At 41.2% G+C, this 12,317-nt stretch overlaps 1 protein-coding gene across 2 annotated transcripts in view; it reads left to right on the forward strand.

Annotated features, from left to right (window-relative positions):
• Positions 1–12,317, forward strand: part of LOC139376908 (ligand-dependent corepressor-like) — a 65,218-nt gene that overhangs the window by 14,623 nt on the left and 38,278 nt on the right. For both annotated transcript variants that reach the window (XM_071119901.1, XM_071119902.1), the window contains exons 2-3: positions 8,098–8,163; positions 10,240–10,319. In XM_071119901.1, coding sequence (XP_070976002.1) covers positions 8,098–8,163; positions 10,240–10,319 — 146 coding nt within the window. The remainder of the gene's footprint in view (positions 1–8,097; positions 8,164–10,239; positions 10,320–12,317) is intronic.

Below are 12,317 nucleotides of genomic sequence, written 5' to 3' on the forward strand. Positions count from 1 at the left end.
CCAAAACCACCATAAAAAAGCCAGACTACGGTTTGCTACTGCACATGGGGACAAATATCGTTCCTTTTTAAGAAATGTCCTCTGGTCTGATGAAACAAAAATAGAACTGTTTGGCCATAATGACCATCGTTATGTTTTGGAGGAAAAGCGGGAGGCTTGCAAGCTGAAGAACACCATCCCATCCATGAAGCACAGGGGTGGCAGCATCATGTTGTGGGGGTGCTTTGCTGCAAGAGGGACTGGTGCACTTGTTCTTATAGGCACTTTAGTTTTGTCAGTGTAACAGTATAGCTTCCGTCCCTCTCCTCGCTCCTCCCTGGGCTCGAACCAGAAACACAACAACGACAGCCACCCGAAGCAGCATTACCCATGCAGAGCAAGGGAAACAACCACAGGCTCAGAGCGAGTAACGTTTGAAAAGTTATTAGAGCGCGCTAACTAGCCAGCCATTTCACTTCGGTTACACCAGCCTCATCTCGGGAGTTGATAGGCTTGAAGTCATAAACAGCGCAATGCTCGACGCACAACGAAGAGCTGCTGGCAAAACGCACGAAAGTCCTGTTTGAATGAATGTTTACGCGCCTGCTTCTGCCTACCACTGCTCAGTCAGATACTTAGATACTTGTATGCTCAGTCAGATTATATACAACGCAGGACACACTAGAGAATATCTAATAATATCATCAACCATGTGTAGTTAACTAGTGATTATGATTGATTGTTTTTTATAAGATAAGTTTAATGCTAGCTAGCAACTTACCCTGGCTTACTGCATTCGCGTAACAGGCAGTCTCCTAGTGGAGTGCAACAAGAGGCAGGTCGTTATTGCGTTGGACTAGTTAACTGTAAGGTTGCAAGATTGGATCCCCTGTGCTGACAAAGTGAAAATCTGTCGTTCTGCCCCTGAACAAGGCAGTTAACCCACCGTTCCTAGGCCGTCATTGAAAATAAGAATGTGTTCTTAACTGACTTGCCTGGTTAAATAAAGATGTAAAAAATCAAATAAAAACTGCAAAATCGGTGTCCAGAAATACCGATTTCCTAATTGTTATGAAAACTTAAATCGTCCCTAATTAATCGGCCATTCCGATTTAATCGGTCGACCTCTTCTCTCAACCTCTTCCTTCACTACTTATCTGATGAATATGTAACTGTAGGCATAATGTTCAGAACCCTAGTCTTATCAACACTGTATGTCTTTCATTAGGCTTCATGCCCAAAGTAGTTGATAGCATCCTATACCGTGACAGCCTGTATATCTTGTCCATTTTTAAGATCACTTAACCATTATTATACTTTCTGTATTAGTAGTTAGCTTACAGTAGTGGTCCAGTCTTTTAGATTAGGATCAAGTTGCTCCCATGACACTCATCCAAGGTCAGATTCTAGGTTTCCCTTAAATAGTTAAGATTAAGATTTGGGGATGTTAAACTGATCCTAGAGCTGTACCTAAGGGGAATTACTACCCAGAGCTTTACTAAAATGGGATTTCAGGAGTTAAGTGCTTCTGGGAGGGCAGAGGGTGTTGCTCCAAATCTCTTCTTCATCCTCAGCCCTGATTGGTTAGAGATATAGGTAGGAGAATGGAGATTGAGTGGTGAACTCAGTGTAGCTGCATGGTAACAGACAGTTGTGCTGCAGCTGGTTCCTCATAGTAGAAAGAAGCTTACCTGTTTTCATGCAGTCCTACAGTATAGCTTATATGAGGAGCTCATATAACATTTAGACTACGTGATCTTTTACACATAACCGCCTTTTGGGATGAAGGAGAGGTGGTCTCCGTTTAGATGCTCTTAAAGGAAAACTCCACCCAAAAACTATTTTGCTCTTTGTTTCATCAGTCCATTGTTGATAGTCCCAACATGTTTTGCACGTCAACAATCCTGTTTTCAAGCTGTATGACTTTCAAGATACAGGCGGTATGATGTGATGTATTTTACATCATATCGGCTGTGTTTTTGAAAGTTCTATATCTTGAAAACTTGAACACTGACATGCAAATCATGTTGTGACTATATCAACAATGGACTGATGAAACAGAGCAAAATAGTTTTTGGGTGTAAATGTGCTGTAATATTCACGATACTAGAGTGAGTCTGTGACAGCAGTCTGACATCCCCCAGCGGGGTGGTCCCCAAAACACATTGCGCCGAATGAATGGCAGATCACCATTTTGTGTGTGTGTGTGGTCCGTTACGAAACACAACACTGGAGACTGGGCACAAAGCCAATGAAAATGGAAGGTTCCAGAGGTTTTTTTTTTTAATTGGAAAAAAATGTAATGGTAGGGCAACTTTCTTTGTTATACTCTTATACTCTGACTTTTCACGATTGGCCTTAATAGATTTTCTCTCTCATTAGTTTAGTAGTGTAGCCGAGCCTAATGGTTATTGAATCATTAAGTCTTTGTTCCACTTCTTTACCTTGCACCTTGTTACTGCCATGGCTATAGGCTAGCGCCAGAAGCATGTCTCTACTCTGTAGGCCTATTCTTCTCTAAATACTGTCGGCCTATATATCTGCTTATCCACAGCAGCCTCATTCATTTCTTCAATCATTGAATGGGTTAGGCCTAGAGGTTTCAGGTGGTCAAAGTCCCAACTCACATGTCACTGGTTTACTGCTTCCTTCCTATATTGGCTAGCATGCTTTTTGATAGCTCACTGCTAGTGGTGTGTTTTGATGGTGAGATAGTAGGCTATTTTTTTTTTCTCCATGTGTTTTTGTTGCATTCAGCAGCACCACACCCACAACCCAATACTGAATGCTCGATGAGTTAACCTATTTTTGTGTAGAGGAGGAGAGTCACTAATTTTTGCCCTGGGAGCCGCACGAGGTCCCGAGGAGCCGCACGAGGTCCCGAGGGCCGCACAGAAAATGTGTTATTTGCTTGCTGTCATTTTTTAAAATATATGTTCGATGCTCCCTGACTGTCTAGAGCCTCTAGTGACTCCCAAACCCGCATGCGGGATCGTAATCATCGCCTGAAACTAATTAGCATAACACAGCGGACATAAATATCCCTAGAAAATATTCCTATTCATGAAAATCACAAATTAAATATATTGAGACACAGCTTAGCCTTTTGTTAATCACCCTGTCATCTCAGATTTTCAAAATATGCTTTACAGCCAATGCTAGACAAGCATTTGTGTAAGTTTATAATAGCCTAGCATAGCATTATGCCTTGCTAGCAGCAGGCAACCTTGTCACGGAAATCAGAAAAGCAATCAAATTAAATCGTTTACCTTTGATGAACTTCGGATGTTTTCACTCACGAGACTCCCAGGTAGATAGCCAAAGTTAATTTTTTCCCAAAATATTATTTTTGTAGGCGAAACAGCTCCGTTTGTTCTTCACATTTGGCTGAGAAATCGCCTGGAAATTGCGGTCACCACAACGCTGAAAAATATTCTAAATTGGCTCCATAATATCGACAGAAACATGGCAAATGTTGTTTAGAATCCATCCTCAAGGTGTTTTTTCTAATATCTATTCGATAATATATCCGTTGGGACAATTTGTTTTTCTCTAGGACCGATTGGAGTAATGGCTACCTCTGTACTTTACGCGAGAGTCACTCTGGGAGCCATCAGGTGACCACTTACGCAATGTGCTCGCCTACGGCTATTCTTCAACAGAAATGCGTAAAACTACGTCACAATGCTGTAGACACCTTGGGGAATACGTAGAAAGCGTAAGCTCGTTGATGGTACATTCACAGCCAAATAGGGAGTCATTGGAACGCAGCGCTTTCAAAACCTGGGGCACTTCCGGATTGTATTTTTCTCAGGCTTTCGCTTGCAACATCAGTTCTGTTATACTCACCGAGAATCTTTACAGTTTTGGAAACGTTAGTGTTTTCTATCAAAAGCTGTCAATTATATGAATATTCTAGCGTCTTTTCCTGACAAAATATCCCGTTTAAAACGGGAACGTTTTTTCCAAAAATGAAAATGCTGCCCCTAGAGTCGCAACAGGCTAGCTTTCATTTGGGTGATTTATTAGGACACAGTATAGAAACTGTATGAATGTAGGTCCATTATCATTTATACAGTTTCCATTTGGTCTTAGTAATTAAAAAATATGTTGAAGTTTATATATATTTTTTACTTAAACCACTGGGTTGGACCACCTCACGGGCCAGGCTGTATGTTTGATTATATGGGGGTGGGGGGGATTTTTGCATTGTAATTTCAGAAAATTGCCATATGTTGTGGAACACGCTAGTGTGGTGATTGGCTGTGACATTCACCTATTGATCCCCCCCACCCACCACCGGAACAGCGTTTGTTGTAAAACTGGGAAAGCTGGTCTGACTTTTGTGGCTGTGTTATCTAGTAGAAACTGCTAATTTCCTAGTTGCTAAAATTCTACACTGTTCACTCAATTTCACTTTGTGAGAATAGGCACTGGTGAACCCAAACCCCTGTTTGAAGCTGGTGGACCAAAACTGAAAGTAACTTTTTCCACGACCTTCAAACTGCGGTAAAAATGTTTTTTTTTTTTTAAGTCAAAATATATTTTGCAGCAATTTGGATGGTACACTGATTTCCTGCACTATTCATTGCTTGTTTTCTCACATAAACTAAAATTGAGTGGACAGTGTAGAATTTTAGCAACTAGGAAATTAACAGCTTTCCCAGTTTGACAACAGATGTTGCCCCCTGCCGGAAGAGAAGTCAATAGGCAAATTCCTCAGCCAATCACATCGCTGATGGGCAAATAATATTGTGAAACACTGTCATTCCACTATTAGCGGCAAATATTATGGACATTTTCTGAAATTAAAATGCAAACATTTTTACAAATCCTATTTGTGGCACCTTTTTAAAAATGCATCACTGTCTCATGTTTAAATGCCCTAAAATGAATTCCTGAACAGCGGATTGATTTAATACCTCACCTGTCAAACCAAAGTGGATGACCTATTTTCTCTCCCTCCCTCTCTCTGCCTCTGAAATGTTCCCAAAATGGGGTTGGATGGTTGGGTTGGATGGTTGGGTTGGATGGTTGGGTTGGATGGTTGGGTTGGATGGTTGGGTTGGATGGTTGGATGGTTGGATTGTGGGGTTGGATTGTGGGGTTGGATTGTGGGGTTGGATTGTTGGGTTGGATTGTTGGGTTGGGTTAACTAGCTGCTGCAGATTAAGTCATGTTAACCCAGAAACGGCTCATTCTGCCCTCCTTTTAGCCAATGGTGGGAAAAGTACCCAATTGTCATACTTGAGTATAAGTAAAGATACCTTTTTAATAGAAAATGACTCAAGTAAAAGTGAATGTCACACAGTAAAATACTACTTGAGTAAAAGTATTTGGTTTGAAATATATTAAGTATCAAAAGTGAATTTTAATTGCTAAAATATACTTATTAAGTAAAAGTACAAATAATTTCAAATTCCTTATATTAAGCAAACCAGTTGGCGCCATTTTCTGGTGTTTTATATTTACGGAAAGCCAGAGACACACTTTAACAATCAGACATCATTTACAAACAATGCATTTGTGTTTAGTGAGCCGCCACATTGACCAGGGATTTTTCTCTTGATAAGTGTGTGAATCGGACCAAGTGTGTGAATCGGACCATGTCCTGCTAAGCATTCCAAATGTAACGAGTACTTTTGGGCGTCAGGGAAAATGTATGGAGTAAAAAGTACATTTATTTTCTTTCGGAATGGAGTAAAGTAAAAGTTATCAATTATAAACTACAGATACCCCAAAAAACTACTTAAGTAAAAAATACTTTAAAGTACTACTTAACTCCTTTACAGTACTGCCTTCAGCTAGGGGCTATAGCTGTATTTGACCACTTCTTTCTGAAATATTTTTCCTTACGTTTTGTTCTGAAGGAGGGGGTTGTGATTGGGGCAATGGGAGAGAGGCAGGGTTTTAAGTGATGGCTAGGCTAAGTCCTGTTCACTAACCCAGAAACCAAATAACCCTGCTCTAGCTGGATTGATTGGCTAGATTTGACCACTTTTTATTTAGGCTACTAGTTTTCACATTATGTTCTGGAAGAGGAAGGGGTTGGAATGGGGGGGGGGGGGGGGGGGGGGTAAACTAATGACGCTGATTACTGGTTGAAGAACAGAATTGGGTTGGTGACTTGGATCGTCGGTTTGTTCTGCTCGTAGATACTTTAAGTAGGAGTTTTTTAAAAGGGAGTAACAACATGTTAGTTTGTGTCCTGACAGTATTTACCGGGAAAGTAACTTGTGCAAAGTGTTTAGCCCAAGTAACACTTCCTATGTAAATAAGCAAATTACAACATTTTGATTTTAGTAGAGTGGACTACTAAAACTGTACTACTTACAACATAGGCTATGTCAATGTAACTACTCTGTCCTTGATTTTGCCATTGTACCAAAACAACAACGGTATCCTGCGTTTAAGGGTTTTGAAACTATGGTGAGGTTGTGTGGTTGAGGACAAACTACTGTCAAGTGGAGGGATGTTGCCTTTGACCTCTTTACCGGATCAATGGGATTAACCATGCAGTTTAGGATGTAATGCATTGACCTGTTCATGGCTGCTTGGATACTTATCATATTATGTTTTGTAGTGAATGGTGCTCAGCCCAGTGAGACGAGTGAATGACCTCCGGCTGTGGCTTTGGCAGTTGAGAAGAGGGTCTTGTGTTCAGTATATAGCCTAGCCTGCTAATTGTGTGTCTGTCAGGGCTGGCACAATAATTGTGTAACCGACAATTATGGATAAGAACCTTGAGCAATATTTTTGTTGTTGTCATAATTGTTAATATATTAATTTTAGGGGGTAAAAAATGTTGTTATCCCAGTACATGTTTTTAATTTTTACACGAAGAGGGTAGGCTAAGGGAACGGAACGATCAGAAGGAAAAGCTTAATTTTCTAAAATTCCAAGCTTTCAAAACTAGTACTTTTTGAGACCAAAGCTGTGTTGTATTCATTAGGCTAAGTATGTCGTAGCAAATTTTTGGAAGATTCATTGCCAGCTCAAAAAAAATGTTCACCAAAAATGTCAGTTATGACAATCGTTTCCCAATATTACACACATACAAACCTGCCGTTTCCAGCTACAATAGTAATTTACAACATTAACAATGTCTACACTGTATTTCTGATCAATTTGATGTTATTTTAATGGACCAAAAACATAGCTTTTCTTTCAAAAACAAGGACATTTCTAAGTGACCCCAAACGTTTGAACAGTAGTGTATGTGCATTCCGCTAATGTTTTTGTATTTTTTATTTTTTTTAAATTTGAGGTGGGCTTCAAGATAAAATTGGAAGTCCGTGGCGTTGTGGAGAATTAGGTTAGCTAGGCCTATATAGAAAGGATTGGTGTTTGATCACTGAGAATGTCAACGGTTCCCAGGAATTGCCATTTTGGAGAAAAGCTACTTTTTTTTTTTTTAATGACCCTTCAAATCCGAAATAATACTTTTGTTACATTTTGTTAGCTCAGCTGGTTAGCTAGCGCTGTCTCGTTGACCTCGAAGCATTGCTAATGCTAGCTAGCCACTTAAAATAAAATGTTTTCTCAAATTAACTAAGTTAACAATTTTATGAGTATGACTGACTCCCATCTGCTGTCGACATCAGGATACGATTTGAGAGCACTAGTTAGCACCAACACGTGGTTATATAGCTTTGACAGCATGCTGACAGGGAATTTGGAGCCAGTCAGAGGCTAGCTACACCAGCTTCCTGTGAAGCAATTGTAATGACAGTCCACCACAACATGCCCAAGAGTATCCTGATTAGCAAGTGGTAGGTAGTCTGTTTTAATTTCATTGCGTATTAGAAACACAGTTTGGGATCATTGTGAAGGGAATTCGCCAGTGGTTGAATGGGGAATTGGGCTTCCCAGGAGAATATTGTCTGCGGTTGCAACAGTAACCAAGGGGGGCGGGGCTTAGCAAAGGGTCAATTGTGCCATTTGGCAGAAGACTAGGGCCTATGTACGTACATTTCCAGTGAATGCAACGGGATGCATAGGCTTACATCTTCAGAGAAACTGTAGGCTACATGTTTTTGGGCCTCCAATGGATACAAATTCCACAACACTTCTGGAATGTTCTGTATATTCATGGAATGCGTTGTTCTGTTTCCACAGGTTTTGAGAGCATTCTAGAAGGGTTGTTTGGGTCGAGGTTGGTGGAGGACCTAACGTTATTTAAAGGTGAGTCCGTATGTTGCACTGACACACAAACCAACATCACTTCCGCTAATTAAAACCTAAATGATGTCCCTCCCATTCATAACCACAAATCATTGATCCAAGACTCCTGAACTGAAGCCTGCGTTGATTTTGTTAACAAAATCAAACATATCAAGAGGTGCAGGGAAGTCGGAGTTTGGAGCCGATGTAAAAGCCTGTACGGTTCTTTTAGGCTTTATTTGGGGTTTTGACAACTTCTTTTTGAGAGCTGTAAACAACTAAACGGGACTACAATACCATTTGTTTTGGTTTTAAGGAAAAGTACAATAGGATTATAGGATCATACCAAGAAAATGATGGAAGTCAGTGGGGTTACAATATAAACATGTGAGTTCAGCTAAACCTAAAGCTAGAACCCTCAGGGCTCCATTCAATTTGTCATAATCACACCGGCAGACCAATTCAGATTTTCATTCCACTAATTGGTCTTCTGACCAGGCAGATCAGCTCTTTTGGGAAAAATATTACAATTGGGCTGCTTGTGTAAACACAGAGTCAAAAACCTCCTAGTACTGCAAGAATGCTCAACAAACCATATTATTCAAACATGTTACCAATTTGAATTAAATACTAGGACCTATTCTTAATTTCTATATTTTTTGTTGTTGAATTTTACCCCTTTTTCTCCCCAATTTCATGGTATCCAATTGTTAGTAGCTACTATCTTGTCTCATCGCTACAACTCCCGTACGGGCTCGGGAGAGACGAAGGTTGAAAGTTATGCGTCCTCCGATACACAACCCAACCAAGCCGCACTGCTTCTTAACACAGCGTGCATCCAACCCGGTAACCGGCTGCACCAATGTGTTGGAGGAAACACCTGGCAACCTTGGTTAGCGTGCACTGCGCCTGGCCCGCCACGGGAGTCGCTGGTGCGCGATGAGACAAGGATATCCCTACCGGCCAAACCCTCCCTAACCCGGACAATGCTAGGCCAATTGTGCGTCGCCCCATGGACCTCCCGGTCGCGGCCGGGTTACGACAGAGCCTGGGCGCGAACCCAGAGTCTCTGGTGGCACAGCTGGCGGTGCAGTACAGTGCCACCCGGGAGGCCATTAATTTCTATACTTGATGAAGACGGGAATTAATTTATTAAAAAAAGACACAGAAAAAAATATACTGGATTTTAAGTTAGTGTAACACATTGCTTATAGAACAGAATACAATATGAACTTAGAGTGGTTAACGATGAACTGGCCATGAAAGCCTATTCCATCAGACATTCTTCATTTAGATTGTTTAATAGGCCCTGTAGACCTAGTTCAACAGTGAATCAATATGAACATGCCCAACGCCTCTGACTAGGTATATTATTATGCTCTTTGCTGAAGGTTAGTAGGACTCAAAGCAAATGGATTTCCACGGCAACTGACAAACCAGGCACCAATTCGCGCTCACTGACACCATTTGGTAATTTTCTTTGTGTTGATGGTCTGAGATGATCCTTGTGTCTGTTCATGTTTATTTTTCCTAAATTCCCCCTCCCCATGATTCTTAAATGAATCCCCAAGCGGTACATGTTTATTTTTTCTAAATTCCCCCTCCCCATGACTCTTAAATGAATCCCCAAGGGGTACATGTTTAGTTTTTTGCCCTAACACTGCACCGCTGATTTCAAATGATCAAAGCTCGATGATTAGTTGATTATGTGACTCCTCTGTGTAGTGCTAGGGCACTCGAGGACCGACTTAGGGAAACACTGCTCTAATCTCATTTTAGGTATTCATGTAAGTAAAAAAAAAAACAATCAGTTGTGAATGTAGTGCATACTATAACCTTAGAAACCACATTCACTGGAAAATACTTAAAAAAAATAATTACCAATCAATTGTCAATATCTACTCATGTTTTGATTTCTACAATAAGTGGTTGACTCTGACATCTGTGATCCTTAAGTCTAGGGGACTATGTCAGTGTAGCCAAGATTTCTAAAGGGTTTATTTTGTTACCGTGTTCTTCACCACCATCTTAGATGTATTTTGTCGTACTATACCCTGCCCTGTTCTTTCTAAAATGTCTCTTCTCGTGGATCCACAGGCAGTGAGCCCGAAGGCGGTACAGACTGGTCATTTGATGAGAACTGCCCGTTCTGCTGCGTAAGACGAGACAAAGTCAAGGTAACGACTTTGCTTTTCACGTCTTTCTCTTGCTCTATTGTGTTCTGATGTTCCACCCCTAGATGAGTGTACCTCCTATATTACCACACTACAAAAGCAGCAACATTGTCCTTTAGAAGCACCTTGTTTCTGATTGAATAATTGGAAATTGAATAATTCAACAGTCTCTCTCTCTCGCACAACTGTTGTACATGTACCTATCTGCTGTGAAGTGGTAATATTTTCAAAGACCAGGCTACAAAGAAAGCACATTCAGAACTGAATGTGGAACAGCGAGGGCTAGGCTGTATGAATAGGTGTTATTCTGAAAGAGACCTAGAGGAAGTAGCTATAGCCTCATTCATTATTCTGAAAGAGAAAGCTTCAGAGCTTGAGGAACTAGACTTATGAATTGTTAGTTTTCTGAAACATGGAACTGAGGCCAGATGTGAAATTGAAGGCCAAACAGACTGTATAGAATCTAATAGAGGTGTATTGGAGGGGAGATTGCTCAAACTTCACCCATCAACTGGACCTTAAGCCTGTAGAGAAGCAGAGCTGTGCCCATGAAAGCAGATCTGCACTTGAAGAGAAATAACAAGAACAAGCTGCTCATCCTCCCATTCCACCTGGCTACTGTACTAATCTAGGACAGTGGTTCCCAAACTCAGTCCAGCTTTCAGCTAACTCTTGAAAGTTGTAATAGTAGAATGCACAAGGTGCCATTTTTTGTAATTGAGTACAAAAAAAAGGATTGCAAACCTTAGAGCTATTTATAACTTGTCAGAAGTGTCCGGATCAACTCGTCCATTTCAGCTATCATTTTTTAGCTAGTTGTTTTTAGCCTATACATTTAGTTTTAATGTTTGAATCACTCAAATATCACATGCATACACATTAGATGTGGTGTAATCTATAGAATTGCATGGAAATTTGCTTTAAAATGGATTTGTTTTAAATCTTCACCCCACGACAAAATGTGTAGAATTGCAGATAAATGGGCCTCCCGGGTGGCGCAGTGGTTAAGGGCGATGTACTGCAGCGCCAGCTGTGCCATCAGAGTCCTGGGTTCGCGCCCAGGCTCTGTCGTTACCGGCCGCGACCGGGAGGTCCGTGGGGCGACGCACAATTGGCCTAGCGTCGCCCGGAGGGCTTGGTCGGTAGGGGTGTCCTTGTCTCATCGCGTACCAGCGACTCCTGTGGCGGGCTGGGCGCAGTGTACGCTAGCCAAGGTGGCCAGGTGCACGGTGTTTCCTCCGGGCGCATTGGTGCGGCTGGCTTCCGGGTTGGATGTGCGCTGTGTTAAAGAAGCAGCGGCTTGGTTGGTTGTGTATCGGAGGACGCATGACTTTCAACCTTCGTCTCTCCCGAGCCCGTACGGGAGTTGTAGCGATGAGACAAGATAGTAGCTACTACAACAATTGGATACCACGAAATTGGGGATAAAAAAGGGTTAAAAAAAGAAATAATAATAAATCAAATAAATAAATAATGTATGTTATATAAAATATATTTACCCCACCCAGTATTGTAATCAAAACGTACCATAAAGCATGTTTTTCCTTGTCTCAGACAGTGTAGTAGTGTGGGCTCAATAGCATCTCATTAGTGTGCAAGATCTTGAGAATCAGCTGCACATGTGATGGAAGAGGGCACTGCACATGTGCCTCAATAGTTTATAGAAGCAGGTACCCGCGTGCCATCTCCTCATTGGTTATACCCACGTGGGTGATTGAAAGATGAACTGTTTTGCCAGTAGTTGTGGTAATACTATGAAAGTTTAGATGCCAATCACCATATAAGTTCAACGATGAAAAAGCCTGGAAGGAGGAGAGATGACTAGAAACGATTCGGTTGGCTGTTTTATGTGTGGATTAATTGGCGGAGTAGAGTACCTTGTGCATTTCAGGTAAAATAACAACTCACTGTTTCTATCCCAGGACAAATTAGCTAGCAACAGCAAGCTAGTTAAAAAGGACAAATTAGCCAGCAAGTGCAAGCGAACTAGCTAAATTGCAA

The sequence above is a fragment of the Oncorhynchus clarkii genome, chromosome 20, assembly GCF_045791955.1.
Source record: "Oncorhynchus clarkii lewisi isolate Uvic-CL-2024 chromosome 20, UVic_Ocla_1.0, whole genome shotgun sequence".
NCBI classification, from domain to species: Eukaryota; Metazoa; Chordata; class Actinopteri; order Salmoniformes; family Salmonidae; genus Oncorhynchus; species Oncorhynchus clarkii.